Source organism: Xenopus laevis, chromosome 2L, assembly GCF_017654675.1.
Source record: "Xenopus laevis strain J_2021 chromosome 2L, Xenopus_laevis_v10.1, whole genome shotgun sequence".
Lineage (NCBI taxonomy): Eukaryota > Metazoa > Chordata > Amphibia > Anura > Pipidae > Xenopus > Xenopus laevis.
The window spans coordinates 143,763,412-143,782,254 of record NC_054373.1 but is presented as its reverse complement, the minus strand read 5'-3'; the positions used below and the strand labels follow the sequence as shown (position 1 = coordinate 143,782,254).

Below are 18,843 nucleotides of genomic sequence, written 5' to 3'. Positions count from 1 at the left end.
TCCATGTCTAATGTACCCTGTCACACTTATCTGGGACACTCACTGCATGGGGCATGAAGGGTGGGTGTCACTTCTGAGTCAGAAAAGCAGTAATATTGACCCTTACATGTGCAGACACATAATTCAACAGGTTTAACAAAGGAATATTACAACTGTAAAACATAATCATTTACAAAGATATATATATATATATCTATATATTTACTATTTTCATATGTTGTTATCAGAAATTATTATATTTTCCCCTATATGTATAGTCTTTGGTCAACTGCTCGAAGTCGCTTAGCTCATAACCAGGTTACAGGTATAAACCTTCTGAAACTAACATATACTGTATATATTTACAGGGCCGCCATCAGAAATCACAGGGCCCCATATGACAAAATTTCCTGGGCCCCCTGGGCTGCGCCCACCAAAAGCCCCACCTACAGGTCCTCCCTCCCCCACACAATAAAAAAAAAAAAAATATGGTGGTCAGGCCCCCCCATTAAAAAAAACACTTGTGGTCTGGACCCCCCCATTAAAAAATATTGGTGGCTAGGACCCCACATGGTGGAAAAAAATTGGTGGCCAGGGCCCCCCCACGTTATAAGAAAATTGGTGGCCAGGGCCCCCCTTAAACATCCATGTAAAAAAAACTTGCCCCTCCCCCAGAAGTTTAAAACAAATGTAGTGCCCAGGGCCCCACCACACAACAGGGACCACAAAGGGTTACCTTTAGGGGGGCCCTGCCATGTTACACCTCCCCCTGCCTTCCCGGAGTCAGCAGCTCTCAGAAAGCAGGGGCCCCAGCTAATCATGTAAGTGCGGCATGGCCGGGCCCCCCTTACCCTCGGGCCCCCTACAACTCTCCCCCCTGTCCCCCCCTGATAGCTGCCCTGTATATTTACAGCACATCTTCGCTAACTAGAATTCTGGTTGATTCCTGAGCAGTAGGATCAACGTCACATTTGGAACCTACAGTATGCATATGACAGCATATATAATAACCAGTAGTACAAAATGGAAGCAAAGCAGGCACAAAGTTGCAAGGGAAGTTAGTATTGATGTACCAGCACCTTCTTGGGTTATCATAAATTAAAGCAGGAATATGTGGCTGCTGGGGAGGGGAAGTTAAAGGAACAGTTACATCAAAAAATGAAAGTGTTTTAAAGTAATAAAAATATAATGCAGTGTTGCCCTGCACTGGTAAAACTGCTGTGTTTGCTTCAGAAACACTACTATTGTTTATACAAATGAGCTCCTGTGTAGCAATGGGGCAGCCATTCAAAGGAGAAAAGCTTCAGGTTACACAGCAGATAAGCTCAGTAGAACATAATGGTGTTATCTGTTATCCACTATTTAACCTGTGCCATATAGCCTTTTTTTCAATTTCTGCCATTGCTACAAAGCAGCTTGTTTATATGAACTATAGTAGTGTTTCTGAAGCAAACAGATCAGTTTTACCAGTGCAGGGCCACACTAAATGATATTTTCATTACTTTAAAACGCTTTAATTTTTTGGTTTTACTGTTCCTTTAAGACTTCATATTTTAAAAAGGGTTCCCTGTTTGTACAGAGTCTTACTTTTCATATAACAAATAGCTTTTATTGTTTACTGCTTGGTTCCCAGACAGTAAAGCAAGAGGTGAAAGGGTTAATAGTTTCCTTTTGCGTATGTTGAATTTCTAGCAGGGCAATGTGCTGGCACCTATCCCGGTGCCCAGTGTTTATTGCACAGGAGCAGTTGGGAGAGGTGTTATAGTGAAGTTGTCATCCACTGGAGAATACTGAATTATATTTATAAGATATTATCAATCACTAACAAACTCTAGGGGGCACATTTACTAAGGGTCGACTATCGAGGGTTAATTAACCCTCGATATTCGACCATCAAAGTAAAATCCTTCGACTTCCAATATCGAAGTTGAAGGATTTACCACATTTACTTACATCGAACGATAGAAGGAAAAATAGTTTAAATTGATCAAATTCTTCGAATCAAAAGAAGGATTTTAATTGATCGAACGATTTTCCTTCAATCAAAAAATGCTAAGAAAGCTTATGGGGAAGGTCCCCATAGGCTAACATTGGTGCTCGGTAGGTTTTAGTTGGCGAAGTAGATGGTCGAATTTTTTTTAAAGAGACAGTACTTCGATTATCGAATAGTCGAATAGTGGAACGATTTTTAGTTCGAAACGTTCAATTCGAAGTCGTAGTCGTAGGTCGAAGTAGCCAATTCGATGGTCGAAGTAGACAAAATAAAACTTCGAAATTCGAAGTTTTTTTCATTCGAATCCTTCACTCGAGCTTAGTAAATGTGCCCCTAAGTAACTGTGCAGCCCTCTGTGCTAAGTCATTGGTTCAAAGCCTGTAGCTGTCCAGCTAATAACTGTATATTGCAAAATACTTCAGGCAGGCATTGAGATATGTTGGTGGCTAGACAGGGTGGCATAGAGAAACCGCTGATCACTGGGGAAGTTACTGTATGTACATGGGTGTAGTAATGAAGGGGCACTGCAACAAATTTTGCACCTGGGCACCTAGACTTATGTGATTAACCAAATATGTAAATTACTAAATTCCCTTTGTGCACCAGTACCAAGATCATTCATCTTCATTCTTTGATGGGAATGTCACAAAACTTTGATTTAAAAGTCTGTTTTGTTCTGCAGGCTTTTGGTTGGAGCTCCTCAGGCCTCAGCATTACCAAATCAAAATGCCAATCGTACAGGGGGTCTATATGGATGTCCACTTACTACAGAGCCAAAGGACTGTATACGACTTGATATTGACCATGGAGGTAGGTTACGTGGCTGTTATGCTGTGTGTTTGTTTGTGGGATGTATTAGGAGAATTATGAATTAGTAATCAGATAAAGAACCCTCATATAACGCCAGTGCCTTCCGTGTATATGAAAAAGTCTTTAATACCCTTTTACCATTACAGCAATGACACACAAAGAATAAAATAAACACTGATCACAATTTTTGTTCTTTACTATGGGTCATTTTCAATTACCAAAGTGCCACCTGCCAGTTTTACCTCAATTATTATGGACCAAAACATGTCAGTTATTTATTTTCCATTCTCATTTTGCCTTTCATCGGCCTAAAACTGAAAATGCTGTTATTGATATTATTTTTGGGGTCAGTGACCCTAGCAACCAAATTAGATTTGGTTTTATTATTTATTAGATTATTTTTGAGGCTAGTTTTTTTTTTTTATTGGTCCAATGAGCAAATGAGGCACTCCGGATAAAATCAGGCACTCCGGGTAAATTTGAAGTTTATTGCAACATTAGGGTTAACAGCGTCGCCTTACGCGTTTCGGGAAACACTCCCTTAATCATAGGCATAGCATAGTTTTTTTTATTAGCTTTCTATTCAGACCCTCTCCTGTTCATCTTAAAATCTATCATTCAAACCACTAACTGGTTGCTAGGCTAAGAAAGTTCCTTGTGACCAGATTACAATCTTATCATAATCTCCCTGGAGATCTTAATAATTCATAAAATAAACAATAGTTTGCTCCTCCCACCTATCCTTGATAAAATATTGAGCAAAACATTACATTTATATGTTTTGGTAGCTTCTCTGACTTTGTCTTTCTGTTTTTGCCCAGTCGATGCATCTCGTGAGAGCAAGGAAAACCAATGGCTTGGGGTCACTGTAAAGAGTCAAGGCCCTGGGGGAAAAATTGTGGTGAGTTGTAACTTAATGTTATCCTGCACAGGCAAAAACTGTAAGGGTCAAGTGCAGAGTGCAATTTTAGCCGCAAACAGCCACTGTTTATTTTTAACCCATAATGTAATGTTTTTACATGTGCCCCTGAAGATGCCGTACACAGTCACTATTTATTTAGTCTATGTACACTGTACCTGCTAATGGTGGACAAACAGATATAACTATTAAATGCTTAGAAATACGTTCACTTACTGTATGTGTTTCTGTCTTTTTAAACCTCATTCTGCTTTTTAAAGTTTTATTGTTTCAGACTGGTATAAAAATATTTGTCCAAGTGGTGACTCCACCTGCAATAAATGTAATTTGTGAGATTTTAGCCAAAGAGCAGCAGTGAGTCAGAAAGGCTGGTACATGTGCCAGTAGCTGTGTAGAAATGTGAGTCACAGCAACTGGTTAACACAAAAATTCCTCCCGTCCATGTGGTGGGAGAGAGTGATCAGTGTTTACCCGCCTCACTGTCTGGATGAGAGGGAGGCCTATTTCTGTAATTTAACATGCCCTTTACTGCTATTTAATTTATTCTCCTGACGTCCAACCAGAGGTCGTTCTACCCCAACAGCCTTTGTACAGGTACTTGCCATCCATCTACTGTATTTGCAAAAGGGCCAAGCTACAAAATGACTTTGCTGCACCACTGGAAGACTAGAAAGAGAACAAGAGCAGAACCCATAGCAAGATCCTTTATCTTATACAGTAAATCTCATTTACACATTGTCATCCAGTATTTTGACAGAATCAATTACTTTTAATAAAAGCCGCAAAGTTTGCTCCAGCTATAATAACTTCATAATAATTTACTACACTTTAGAAACTCTTTTTTTAACATTAAAATATAAAATTGTTTCTATAATGTGGATTGCCTGGGGTTTTTAATCAATGCTAATCCCCTGGGTTTATTACAAATTAGTGTGATTACCGCAGGAGAAACATTTTCTTACCGACAGTGACTCCCATTGGTTATTATGCAACTTTTTCATTTATGTTCTGTCACTTAGGGGGAATATTTCAAAAGTTGTGTAAAAAAAATGTGACTGTATACGAAAAAATTGGATATAGTTAAAAAATAAATTTTGGTGTATGTGAAGCATAGTGTGGCCACCTGGCTAGTAAAAATGATGCTCGATTACACTTCACTTTTAACACCATTTCATAATAAAATAATATACAGGTATGGGATCCATTATCCGGAAACCCATTATCCAGAAAGCTCCGAATTATGGAAAGGCTGTCTCCCAGAGATTCCATTATAATCAAATAATCCAGATTGTTAAAATTGATTTCCTTTTTCTCTGTAATAATAAAACCATATCTTGTATTTGATCCAAACTAAGACATAATTAATCCTTATTGGAAGCAAACCCCGCCTATTTGATTTATGTAATGTTTGCATCATTTTCTAGTAGACTTAAGGTATAAAGATTCAAATTATGGAAAAATCTGTTATCTGGAAAACCTCAGGTCCTGAGCATTCTGGATAATAGGTTCCAAATCTGCAGTAAAATGGCATAAAAAGTGGTGTGAAAATGGTGTCGTTTTTCTGTACATGCAAATTAACAACCTGATTTACAAACTCATTTTATACAAGTTTATCAATTTGCTGCCCAGATTTTAATGTAGACAATATTTGGAGATAAATTGCAGGCAGATTTATATATATATATAATTTTCACTGTAACCACTTTCTAGAAGACAATTTTAAGTAGAGTCTGCTTCTACAGAGAAAGCAGACCCTGCGGCTTCCGGGGGAGCCCAGGAGGTATAGGGGCCCCATGAGTTCCTAATTCATATACAGTTTCAATAAATATTGGTAAAGCAGGTCAACCTCTAGACATTTTGAGTTCCTTCCCATCCATACAAATGCGTTCTGTACCCTTAGCAACCAGAGAATACATTGAGCTTACAGTGATTAAAATAAAAATGGTAATTGTTTGCATGGAGCTGTCTCTGTAACCTTTGCACAACTCAGCACAGCAGGGGAGTATTGACTGCTTTGCCGTGTCCTTTAATATGATTTTGTTTTTTTCCGTTGTGTCTCCTCCATGGTGACCTTCTCCTCTAATACATTATTAATGAGGGATGATTCTTTTGTAAGCAGATGTGTCAGAATGGATGTGTTGTGATTAATGATGTATAGAGGATTAATGCACATCCTCCCTTGTCTCATTATTATACCATTAATATATTTTGATCTGTATAAAGTGATAAAGATACAGGATACAGCATCAAATACAACATCTCTTAAGTGCTGCTACCCAGAGGATCATGTCCAACTTTAGTATATCTGTTCTTCAGCAGCAGCTAAAATATTGTGTAGGTTGTTTCTCTTTGATGCCTAAGGGTAAGGCCACACGAGGAGAGGCAACTTCGGGCGACTATAGAAAACGCATCGCCACGTGTGCATTAGCGCAGGAGACTTTGCATTGTAGCCTAAGGGGAAAAACGCTGAGGCAGTTCGGGAAATTAGTCGCGCAAAAGACGTGGCGATTAGTCGCCAGACGACAAAATCTCCCTGAATCTCCTCGTGTGGACTAGCCCTAAGAGATTAGCAATATGTAGCAACTGATCAACGATCTTAATTTTTCTAAAAAAAAAGAAAAAAGGTAAACTCTCAGCATGATAGCCACGCAGTATGAATACAACCATATCAATGGGTATCATTTCAGGAACATGGAACAAAGAGAAAGTAAAAACTAGACAACTTCTTTATATATATGAAATGATGGACCTCGTTGATCAGTGTTTTGTATGTTTCTTGTGGTGGATCACATTGTGCTGGCATGCGTTGCTCATTACATGCACCCCCTGCTTCATATATAAAAAAAACTATTTGAAAGATGGATATTATAACAGTAGGGACAGAAAAGTAGTAATTTCTCTTCATGCATTTTTGCCACCATTGTTTTTGTGTATTTTGTGTCATCTGTTTTAATCAGGGACAATAAAACAGTCAGACCGCCACTCATACATTTATGATATTTCTGCATTGGTTTGTGATGCAGAATCTGATCTGTTGATAAGTCACTGACTAGCCTGGTATTCAAAATATACACAGGTATGGGACCTGTTATCCAGAATGCTCGGGACCTTGGGTTTTCCGGATAACAGATCTTTCCGTGATTTGGATCTTCATATCGTATGTCTGCTAGAAAATCATTTAAACACCCAATAATCTGGGTTTGCTTCCAGTAATTAATTATAGCTTAATTTGGATCAAGTACAAGATACTTTCTTATTATTACAGAGAAGAAGGAAATAATTTTTAAAAAATTAGGATTATTTGATTATAATGGAGTCAACCTTTCCGTAATTCGGAAGTTTGTGGATAATGGGTTTCTGGATAACAGATCCCATACCTGTACTTTGTAATATCCTTTGCTGCTTATGCATGAAAGGAAGCCCACTGTGCATCCGAAACCACATGACACCAATTCTCCTTATAAAGGGGTGCTTCAGGTTTACATTAACTTTTAGTATGTTACAGACTGGCTAATTCTAAGTAACCTCATTATTTATTTTTTTTATAGTTTTTGAATTATTTACCTTCTTCCTCTTTCCAGCTTTCAAATGGGGGTCAGTGATTCCATCTAAAAAACAAATGCTCTGTAAGGCTACAAATGTATTATTTATATTACTCATCTTTCTGGTCAGGCCCTCTCCTATTCATATTCCAGCCTCTAATCAGTACATGTTGCTAGGGTCATTTTGACCCTAGCAATAAGGTTAGGTAAACAATCTTTTTTTTATGGTGCACAAAAGCAGCATTGCATTGTATGGCAAGTTGCATGTCCTGAAAATTAGTTAATTCTGTGTAATTGCCTGTAGGATTATGTACATACATCAGTACTGTTGGTTGCCATTATGAATATGATTTACTACTGCGATGCAAGCCCATGGCCAATTCCTTAGATGGCTGTATTTGATGGGTTTTAATGGTATCTCTCCAGTGTGTGATTATTGTCCAGGGAGAAACGAGATAGTCTTGTTGGGATCAGGAATTGTGACCATTTGTGGTTTAAATTGCTAATGATTTAGTTAGAGGCAGTTTCTGCTAGGGTCTGTATAAGGTTGAACTTGATGGTCATGTGTCTTTTTCATTTTAAGCTATGTTGTTGTTTGTGTGTTTTTATAAGAATCTTGTGCACAATTGTGTTATCATGACAAACCTCCAGTAATGTTAGTTAAAAAACAACATGCATTCCACCGATTAGGAAGTCTCACTGACAATATCTTCCTACCATAGAAATAGTAATTAAAACATGGTGCAGAATGGGTTTTAAACCAATATGTGGGTTGCAAAGCTAAGTGCTGAATGTAATCCGAGCCCCCTGTGAAAAAAAGATTATCGAACACCAGGGCGTATTTATTAACATTGGGACAAACATCACCGGTGATGTTGTACATAGCAATTAGATTTGAACAGTTAGAAAACAAAAACAAAGATCTGATTTGTTGCTATGGGCAACATCACCGGTGATGTTTGTCTCCAATATTATTAAATTTTCCCCTAGGGCTCATTTACAAATTGCCAGGCAGGGAGCAAAGTACAAAAAATGGAAATTTCCCCCATGAATAAAAAATGTCTTGCATTTGGCAATACTCAGTTCATGAGGATAGGGTTAAGGACGTTATGTGGGTGTCTGCTTAAATCCACCATAGCACTAAATCAGCAGTAAAGGGGGCAATTGTGCGATATGTGCGTGTCCCCTTGAACCCACCAGATGCACAAGCTACGAACTGCCAATGGGCACAAGATGTTTTTGCCTACTGCCTGTCATCCACATGACATCCACAGAAGCCTGGTAACTTTAAGAGCTGAAATTCTGGTTATTAAACCACAAATTTGTCTGTTCTAGTGAAGAAAGCACAATTGGTCTCTCTGTTGTAGTGATTCAGTCCCCCACCACCTGCTCATACACTAAATTTGTGAGCGTGGTGCCAGGAAGGTTCCTGAGCCCCCAAATCATTCCTGTTCAGACTAATGTAGAATGTTTTATGGTTGGCAAGGCTGTGGCACTGGGCGACTTATAAAAAAAGGTGCTGGGGAAGAACAAACAGAGCACAAAGGGGGGGGTGCAATTTTGCTGTACCTAGTTGGATGGAGTATAGAATCACCTTCTCATAGTAAATTTACTTTTGGTCCCATTTAAATTAGCTTTAGTTGCGTGGCTTTATACAGTGCAGTAACAAATCCTGAACCCGTGTACACGAACAGGGAGAGACCATTGTTATTATATGCAGGAACATTAATCCTCATTCTTTCCATACATTGGCAAAGTCTCATTGCTATTGCTTTGAATTCCATAGATAGCAGCATGTGAATAAAGCAGCATCCCAGTGACATGCTCAGTGTAAGAGAGGAGTTGTACATTGCTCATCTTATAAACATGCTACTGCTTTATTCCAGTATACCATTATTTATAGAAGAAACAACAGACTTACACTTGAAACATATTTCCATTCTGCTCTGTCAAACAGTTTTTCTACAAGTGAAGGCTTGGCCAGAGCAGGCCCAGGGTTATTTTTAGAAAGACCAACGATATTACATATTTTGTGAGCGCTGCCAGCTCTCAGCCTACCCTTAACTGAATTTACATGACCTTGAGAAATAACCTCCATGATTATTGCTCTTAATCTCATTACTTTTCACATATTTTTTAATTAAACAATACACACAGTATGTAGTTGTCTGTGTCTTGCTTGAGATTTGTGCCTTGTGGGTCGGGCCAGTGAGTTAGGTTATTTATCTCAGTGCTTATAATAATAACACAGAGTCCCTAGGCAATGCAGGAATTTGGGGGCCGTGTTCAGTCAAATTATACAAATAAGAGAGCTCTTCAGTTGTTGTACAAATTGCAACATGCTTACTAACATATGCAGTATCAGTGACATAGGTGTTTTCCTTATGCAAAATGTTGGCAAATGATTCCACAGCAAGGCCAAATAGTCATAGAGTGATGATCTCTCTTTAAATGGACTGATTGTATAAAAGTGTCCATCTTTTCAAAGGTTTCCCAAAAAGTAAAATAAAAACGTTATTCTTCAATGAACAGAGCAGGGTATAAATGGTAGAAAGGAGCAGTTCTCTAAAAGTTAACTTTTAGGGGCCGATTCACTAACTTCGAGTGAAGGATTCGAAGGTAAAAAACTTCCAATTTCGAAGTTTTTTTTGGGCTACTTCGACCATCGAATGGGCTACTTCGACTACGACTACAACTTCGAATCGAAGGATTCGAAGTAAAAATCGTTCGACTATTCGACCATTCGATAGTTGAAGTACTGTCTCTTTAAAAAAACTTCGACCCCCTAGTTCGCCATCTAAAAGCTACCGAAGTCAATGTTAGCCTATGGGGAAGGTCCCCATAGGCTTGGGTAACTTTTTTTGATCGAAGGATATTCCTTCGATCGTTGGATTAAAATCCTTCGAATTGTTCGATTCGAAGGATTTTATCGTTCGATCAAAGGAATTATCCTTCGATCGTTCGATCGAACTATCTGCGCTAAATCCTTCGACTTCGATATTCGAAGTCGAAGGATTTTAATTCCTAGTCAAATATCGAGGGTTAATTAACCCTCGATATTCAACCCTTAGTGAATCGGCCCCTTAGTATCTGATAGACTGTATTCCTAGTAACTTTGCAAAATCTGTCATTTTCATTTGCCTTACTTTTCTGTCAGTTTGTAGCTTTCAGACGGGGGTGGGGTCACTGACAAAAAAGTTTAGATATGAAGACTTATTTCTGCTAAAGATACATCTTTCTACATACAAGTTAATCTGGCTTTTTTTTAAATAAACAAGCAGGCTTATCATTGGACAAAGCAGTGCTTTGCTACTCATGTAGTGGGGAAAATTTATTGTCACAAAGTCAAGGACAAGATTATATTAAAGCATTAACATCATAATAAGACGTCTGTGGAGCACTTGAGCCATCTGGGTACCATAAAAATAACTTGGAGGGCCACATCCAGTCTATGAGCATCCAGTTGTACAACTATATGATAAATTATTTCATACCTATATAAATTAGAGTAGAATATAGGGCACCAGTTGGTTGCTACAGACTAGTGAGCTGTAGAAATGGTTTTGGTAAATCAGCCTCTACATAAATGTGAAGTAGCCCTAGCCTATGCCTCAGACAAATTACTACCATTTAATGTCATTTTCTTGCGTCACCATTACAGACATGTGCACACTTGTATGAAACTCGCCAGAGAGTAAACCAGCTTTCTGAGACTCGGGATGTGATTGGCCGATGCTTTGTTCTGAGTGAAGGTTTAACCATAAGCGAAGACCTAGATGGAGGGGAATGGAAGTTCTGTGAGGGTAGAGCGTTGGGACACGAGATGTTTGGATTCTGCCAGCAAGGAATATCTGCTGGATTCACCACTGACAATCATTATATCATGTTTGGGGCCCCAGGAACATACAACTGGAAAGGTAAGCGCTGTGGCAGGAGATCTAGGCTGTTTATAATGTTACAAATGATAAACATGAGTTGCTTGTATGAAGACAAAGGTAAGTGTGATAAAAGGATCTCTGGGAATTTTTCTCAGTGTCATACCTCCCAACTTTTCTGTTTTTTGCAGGACAGTCCTGATTTTGACAGCTCAACCCCCAGTCTCAGATTGTTAGTGAAATGTCCTAAATCCACTACTGTCGTATTGATGGAATATATTTTTCTTAGAGCCCAAATGGACTACTTTTCTTGCCCAACCCTCCCTTACTACAACTGTCTTTATATGGAAAGCTGTTAGTATTTACAACTGCAGCATTATGTAGATATCATTCAGGGCTGTTCATGTTTTACATATAACTTGAATAAGTTCAGTGTTGCTGGTGCACCATGTGATATCTGACATATTTAAACTTCAATCGAGAACTGGCCAAGTGCATTCCATTCTGCAACGTAAGTCCATGAAACCATGTTTTTCTACCATATGTGACAAGTATTTTGCATGGATACATATTAAGACCAGAATCTGAGGATTAGCCAAATCCTAATAGGCATAGTACTATTTGTTGTGGTTCTGGTCAAATCCCCATTACATAAATAATTCAGGCTTATTTTCATTTGTGTTGTGACCGATCAAATGTTTATATGGTCTGTGCTTGGCGCTGTGTTTCTGCAAATAAATAATATGTCTATTAACTTGTATATGTGACTGTTTTTTCTCTGATCTCCACCTCGCTGTGGTTGCCAGGGGAGCTCCGGGTGGAGCTATTTAATCAGAGTGCCCTGGCCCTGGGTACTTATGATGACGGCCCATATGAAGTTGCTGGAGAGAAAAGCCAGAAACCAGAAATGATACCAGTGCCACACCACAGTTATTTTGGTATGAGGTCATGGCCGGATGTTGCAGAGAGAGAGGAAAATGGAGAGAAATTCAGGGTGGGGTCAGGCAAATAAAGGCACAAATTTGCTCCACATGATCATACTTAAGGTGTTTGCCAATGCCATTTAAAGCAGCAATTCCTGTTCCCCACCATATGTATACAACAATAAAACTTAAATAACTTCCATATAATACACAAGAGCCATGAATATCCTGTAAATGATATCCTTATAAATGGTGCTTAGTGATGTCATTGGTTATAATCAGAGCTTAGTGATTTCTGTCACATGAGTCACTGAAACTTGTGTATTATAACACCCTCTTCAGCCTTGTGCTTTTATATGGTCATTGAACTCCTCTGTAACTTATAATATCCTTATATTTTACAATAGGGGGTACTTTATTCACTATATAATTCATAGGGTATTACAAATTCTACAGTGGGACCCATGATCCTACAGGCATTAGGGAAATGGCTATTATTGAGATTTGCTGGGTAATACAGTGCATTAGTTTCTAGACAAGCCACTATACAGTGGGACCCAAAATCCTGCAGGTATTATGAAACTGCACTAGCCATTATAAGACATTTACAGGGTAGTAGAGTGGATTAGGCCTTAGGGGAGTAAATCTTATTTAACAAAAAACATACCATGCAAACAGAAGAATTTTTTATACTTTTTTCTGGAACAGAAAATGCTTCTTCTTAACTTTACATTTTCCTTTATTGGGCAGTAAATGTTGATGGATTATCATGTTTACAACATTAGTTCTGCATTTACACATCTTTCCAGCCTTGTAGGGAAGCATAGACCTCTAGTGGAGATATATAGACAATGCTGTGTCCCATGATGGCAGTGGAAGATGTCCCACAGCATATGCATACTATTCCACATTCATTTCAGTATCCAGGAAAGGAATATTATCTTAATCTGCATAATAATACTTTATTGCCTATTAAATTTGTGTTTACTTCCAATAAATTATTGCAAGTATTTCAGGACCTTAAAGGGGAAGTATACCCCCTTGTTCAGCATGAGTTCAGTGAATCGGCATTTGCCAAATATACTTTTTTCCTATTGTTTTAATCACAATCATCTATGGTCTCTTGAGCTTTACTGCTCAGCCAGGACATGGAGGAAAAAGCAGAGATAAATGAATTTTGCAGAGCAAAATAATTGCTTAAAAAATCTGTAATCTGAAATCAAATGAGCAAAGTGCACAAGAGACACGTGATCCCAAAATGATTGTAAATCTGCATTGTAAGCCCTTTCCTGGCAACATTTTATGAAATCTATAGTCAGTTGATTCACAGCTACAGATTGCCACTTAAAAATCAATGTGTAGTCTTGCCTGAATTTTCTGCAGATTTAATACATTTTCAAACATGATTAAAAAAGATGGACAACTAGACTGACTCAAATGAATTTGCTTATGTCCAATCTCATAGGTTTGTAATGCCCAAAATACTTGGGACATTTGTTGTCTTGCAAACATTATATTTGATTAGGGTATGGCTGCTTTAAATAGTATTATCGACCTTGCACTGTCTGCGAACCAATTTGAAATGCCAATTAAAAGCTGGGATTATTTGGCCAAGTGGTAACCCTTTCTATGCCATTCTAGCCTTCTCTCCCATTATTCCTCTCTCTTGCAGCTTCCAACGCTGTGACAATATCCTCTGTACTTTTTAACTTGCTGTCTCTTTTCTTTTCTCTTTTCCCTTCCTCATTTCCTCCACACCTTGGGGGGCATTCACATTCATGGCACAGGACTCTTGTTTGTCACAAACATTGATAGTTCAGATCCGGATCAGTTGGTGTATAAAACGCTGGAGCCCAGACAGAAGGGAGCCAGATTGGGTCATGACGTAGCCCTCAATAGCTATTTAGGTTTGTAACTTGCATATGTGTGTGGGGGCCGGGTTCAGCTCCCACCTCCTGCGTGCTACCCTCATCCGTCTGCTATGTCTTTGTCCCTTGATGGTAGACTTCATGTCATATGCTTTTGTATTGAATGTCACATGCAACACCACTGCCAAGAAGCCATTTTACAAAGCATCTGTCTGCAGGTCAGACTCTACTTAATAAATAGTCATTATAGCACTTTCTGCACATTCTCAATATGTTTAAAGGCCATTATAAAATCAAGTAAATTGTTTGACAAATTGTGACCAGGTAGAGAAAAAATATAACCATGAATACAGTCCCCTAAAACGAAAGTGTGTGTATTACACATTTTTTGCGAGTTCCAAATTTCCATTATTGACAATTATGAACAACTCACCATTTGCCTTGTTGCTTATAGATGTTTTGTAATCCTCAGAGGTGCAGTTTGACCTTTACTATATTATTGGCTTATTGTTTATGCTTTTTGCTTTTACTGCATATGACATCAGTGTCTTTCCTGATTTTCATCTGCTACCCCACTTTGCATCATCTAACCTTGGTTCATAGATCCTGCTGCAGATTTTCCTTATTCAGCTTAGATCACAACATCTCTGCTAAATACATTGAAGGTCACAATATCTCATATAAGAATCAAATACCAACATATGCTTAGTTCTTGGCATGCAATGGAATGTTCGCTTGCCCACTGACCCATGCTGTCCCTATGCTAATTTGGCTCTTCTTCCCCACCATTATTAAATATATCTCCTACAATAAAGGGTAATTGCCTTCCAAGATAGGGTATTCTACAACCCAGTTGCTCTTCTATTGGGAAGCATGTAAATGCATGATCTGAATATCAAATGCTCTTTCACTGGATTAATCCCATTCCCTTACCCTTCTCCCGATTACATTGACCGCTTTGCTTCTATGGTATCTCTGCAGTATATTCTTTGCCCTACTCATGGCTGTGCTAAAACCATGTTAAAAATCATCCAGCTTGACACATTTATTTTAGCTAGGTATTTTAGTTAGGTGATACTTGCAATTCTTTCCACTTTCCATTTAGAGAATACAAACAAAACCTACTTTCCATGTATAATTCCATTAAGATTTTCTTTATTGGAAACTGGCAAAAAATTTAAAGAAATAGTAAATTCTGCAGATTCACCTATTAATAAGCATTAGGTGAGCTGTAAGTATAGTGTCTGCGGCAGCTTCAGCAAATATGCTTAAATGCAGCATACAGAAAGCAAATGCTATATGCACAAACAGCTAACTGACTGTTAATGGGGGTATACAAGGTAGATGGGAACTATTATCCAGAACGCTTGGGTTTTCTGAATAAGGGTTTTGTTCATAATTTGGATCAACATGTTGCTAAAAACATTTAAACATTAAATAAACCCAATGAAGAAGATCAGGTTACTCACATGTGATCTATAGTAGATTCACAGGTTAAAGAGAAAATACACCAAATCACATAGTGTGAATCAGAAGTTATATAAGTATAATACATTTGAATAGAACATCAGTTAAAGACGAAATGGCCATTTAACTGTGAGGAGCTACCTGCGAAAGTTGGAAAGATCATTGTGACACCATAAAGAAGCAAAAAGAAAAATATTGGGAGTTACTGGTATGGCCCCATGTTTCCAACTCTGCTGTATGTAATTACACGAGACATTTATTTTTAGAAATGAATAGCTATTTATCAATCAATTCTATTTAAAAAAAAAACATTCATTAGAAATGTTAAACATTGGCCAAGCCTTTAGGATTCTTTACTCCAGACTGGCCAATAGAACAATGATTTTTGGATGTTGAATCCATCAAATTGCTATGCCCCCTTTCCCCATTAGTCTTATTACCAGTGGGTTTGATTCATATTGGGAAATATGTTCAGAATCCATTAATAAGTAAATTCTATTTTTCCTTTCAAATGGATGGCAAACGTTCTAAACTGATTTAATGTTTAACCCTGTAGGCAACATCCTTTGTCTGCTGGTGTCTTGAGCTGACAGGCTTGAATGTGATTGGGCACCTCTAACCCTTCATTCACCATTCACCCACCCTCTTCATGTTGCTGCTCCAGTGAGCCTGATTGCTGCTTCACCTGCTTCAAACACAAGGGGCTAGGAAATGAGGGGGAGCTGATCCATGTCCAGCATAATTAGGGATGATGGGATGACCTTGTAGGATAACAATGTGCCATTGCTATGCTTAGATTTTCGTTTTGGCTTTAGCTAGAGAATTTATCCCTTGGCCATTGGTGCAATATTTCCCCCAGCAGCTCACGTGGGTCAGTATGGATGGGCAATTCTGCTGTCTGTATACAGTGTGCTGTGAATATATCCAGACAATGTGCGCTTGAGGCATGGCCTACTGGCACTGAGAACCCTTAGATAAATTAAATGAACATCTGTACCTCTGACTGACCGGTGTTTTTCCAGTTAATTAGGGAAATGGGTAAAACTCTTGGGTGAAACTCTTTTTTCAAAAATGAAAAAAATGGAAAAAAAAGGTAGAATGATTACGAATAGCTCCAAACAAACTAATGCTTTCTAGATAACTTTGTATGGCTAAACGTGGAAGAGAACCAGTACTAATCTATTAAAGCAGGCAGCAATATTGTTGTTAGCTCAAGGAATGTCCACTGTTTATCTCTGACATTATTGTAGAAGCTATTCGCTATCCCTTCTGCTTTCTCTTCTCGTTTACTTCTCATTTGTACTTATTATCTTTCTGTCATTTTAGTCCAGTCTCCGCTGCCATAGAAATAACGCTTGTGATTCATACCCTGCACTCTCTAGGTTTCTCAGTCGACTCAGGGTGGGGGGTAACAGGGCGGAACAGTCTGAGCTTTGTAAGCGGGGCACCTCGGGCAAATCATACAGGTGCTGTGGTTATTCTTCAGCGGGACAATGGAAGCCAGCTCATCCCAGAATTGATTTTATGGGGAGAGACATTGGCATCATCATTTGGCTACTCTGTTGCCATTGAGGATCTCAACAACGATGGGTAAGTGTTGTTGATGCTTCTGTTATGGTGGAAAAGTGATAGAAAAATAATCAGGGATCCACCAAATATATAATTTTTAGATGTGGATGAAAAAGGAATACCAAACTGAATCTACATATTTAGCAAAGTACAAAACAAATGGCATCATCTTAAAAAAATGTTGCCTTCAGTTCAGTCAAGAGGTTTCAATTCGCATAAATTCAAGGGTTCAGATTTGCATTGACTAAGCACTGTGCTGCCTTCAAGTAACAATTACTTATGTACAAAATGAGACCTATCAGCAAAAAGCTTTAACATGACATCATCCTTTTAATTACCCCTTTGTCTTATGCTAAATGTATTTATTTTATTTGCGTTCGTTAGGTGGATGGATTTACTTGTGGGTGCCCCTAATTTCTTCTCACGGAAAGAGGAGATTGGTGGTGCTGTTTACGTGTATATGAATCAGGCTGGAAAACTGGATAAATCACCCCCAATCAGACTCAATGGGTCTGATGGATCTATGTTCGGAATAGCAATCGGCAGTTTGGGAGACATTAACCAGGATGGTTTCAAAGGTCTGTATTCACATGTAAAACCTTCACATGAATGTAAAAGCTTCTAGTGTTCGGATATGTCAGTAGATAATGATTTATATCATGCCCATTAAAGTTCAGTGAATTCTGTTTCTCACAGATGTTGCCATTGGAGCTCCATATGATGGAAATGGTAAAGTTTATATTTATCATGGCAGCTCCAAAGGATTAGTTACCAAGCCAGCACAGGTTAGTTGCTTGAGATGTGCCATTTAGATTCTGAAAGTAACACCTTTATAATGTTACTATATGTTAAATACTAAATGTCTCAAATGTTATCTATATTTTTCTATAGGGGAGAGTACGGGAGGGAGGGTATTGACTCAAATGGCTAGTACCACATGTGGTGGATTCTCAGTGCCTAAATGCATACTTCAGTGTTTCTGTGCTAAAATCCACTCCGTATGCCTGAACCTGGACCAATGCAATGGCTCTGGGTGCAGACACATCAAAAACTGTTAGAAGTGAAGAGGAGAATTTGAGGCCTAGCACTAGCCAAAGACATAAAAAAAAATAGAGATAAACATGGAGGTCAACAGAAGTGCATCCAACTCCTGTGAACCAGCCTTTGATGATTTTTGTTTTAGATACTAGATTCATGGGTGTGGTTTTAAACTTCTTTTAAATAGAACTCATGAAAAGTGTTGAGCCAGGCATAGATCACATGTGCTTTACCCTTGTTGTTTTTTAAATAACACCTTAACATTCCATAAACAACACTAATGTTTGCCCCAAGCTCATAGTTTTATTAAACCCTTAGTAGAATTGCCCCTCTCAGTGACTATTTAGTATAGTCCTTAAAGGAACAGTAATACCAAAAAAATTAAAGTGTTCTTAAGTCATGGAAATATAATGTACTGTTTTGCTACACTGGTAAAACGAGTGTGTTTGCTTCAGAAACACTACTATAGTTGATATAAACAAGCTGCTGTGTAGCCATGGGGGCAGCCATTCAGAGATGAAAAGGGATAAAAGGCACAGGATACACAGCAGATAACAGATACGCTCTGTAGTATACAATGGGATTCTTCATAACTTATCTTATCTACTATGTATCCTGTGCTTGAGACAACTTCCGGCGACTTCGGAAAACGAAGCGTCGTGTGTGCTTTAGCGCAGGCGATTTTTCATTTTAGCCAGCACAAGACAGAGGGAAGGCGTTCGGGGAGATTAGTCGCCGCAAAGACGAGGCAATTAGTCGCCAAGCGACTAAATCTCCCCAAATCGCCCAGTGTCCCCTAGCCTAAATGGCTGCCCCAATGGCTACACAGCAGCTTGTTTATATAAACTATAGTTGTTTTT

At 38.5% G+C, this 18,843-nt stretch overlaps 1 protein-coding gene across 4 annotated transcripts in view; it reads left to right on the top strand.

The window, feature by feature from the left end:
- itga7.L (integrin subunit alpha 7 L homeolog) overlaps positions 1-18,843 on the top strand; it is a 99,421-nt gene that overhangs the window by 45,058 nt on the left and 35,520 nt on the right. For 3 of the 4 annotated variants that reach the window (XM_018247388.2, XM_018247389.2, XM_041582495.1), the window contains exons 2-8: positions 2,655-2,782; positions 3,604-3,683; positions 10,905-11,160; positions 11,925-12,056; positions 16,759-16,966; positions 17,330-17,523; positions 17,642-17,730. In XM_018247388.2, the coding sequence (XP_018102877.1) occupies positions 2,655-2,782; positions 3,604-3,683; positions 10,905-11,160; positions 11,925-12,056; positions 16,759-16,966; positions 17,330-17,523; positions 17,642-17,730 (1,087 nt within the window). Of the gene's footprint in view, positions 1-2,654; positions 2,783-3,603; positions 3,684-10,904; positions 11,161-11,924; positions 12,057-13,828; positions 13,949-16,758; positions 16,967-17,329; positions 17,524-17,641; positions 17,731-18,843 lie in introns of all 4 variants that reach the window. The other variant, XM_018247392.2, reaches the window with a different exon arrangement.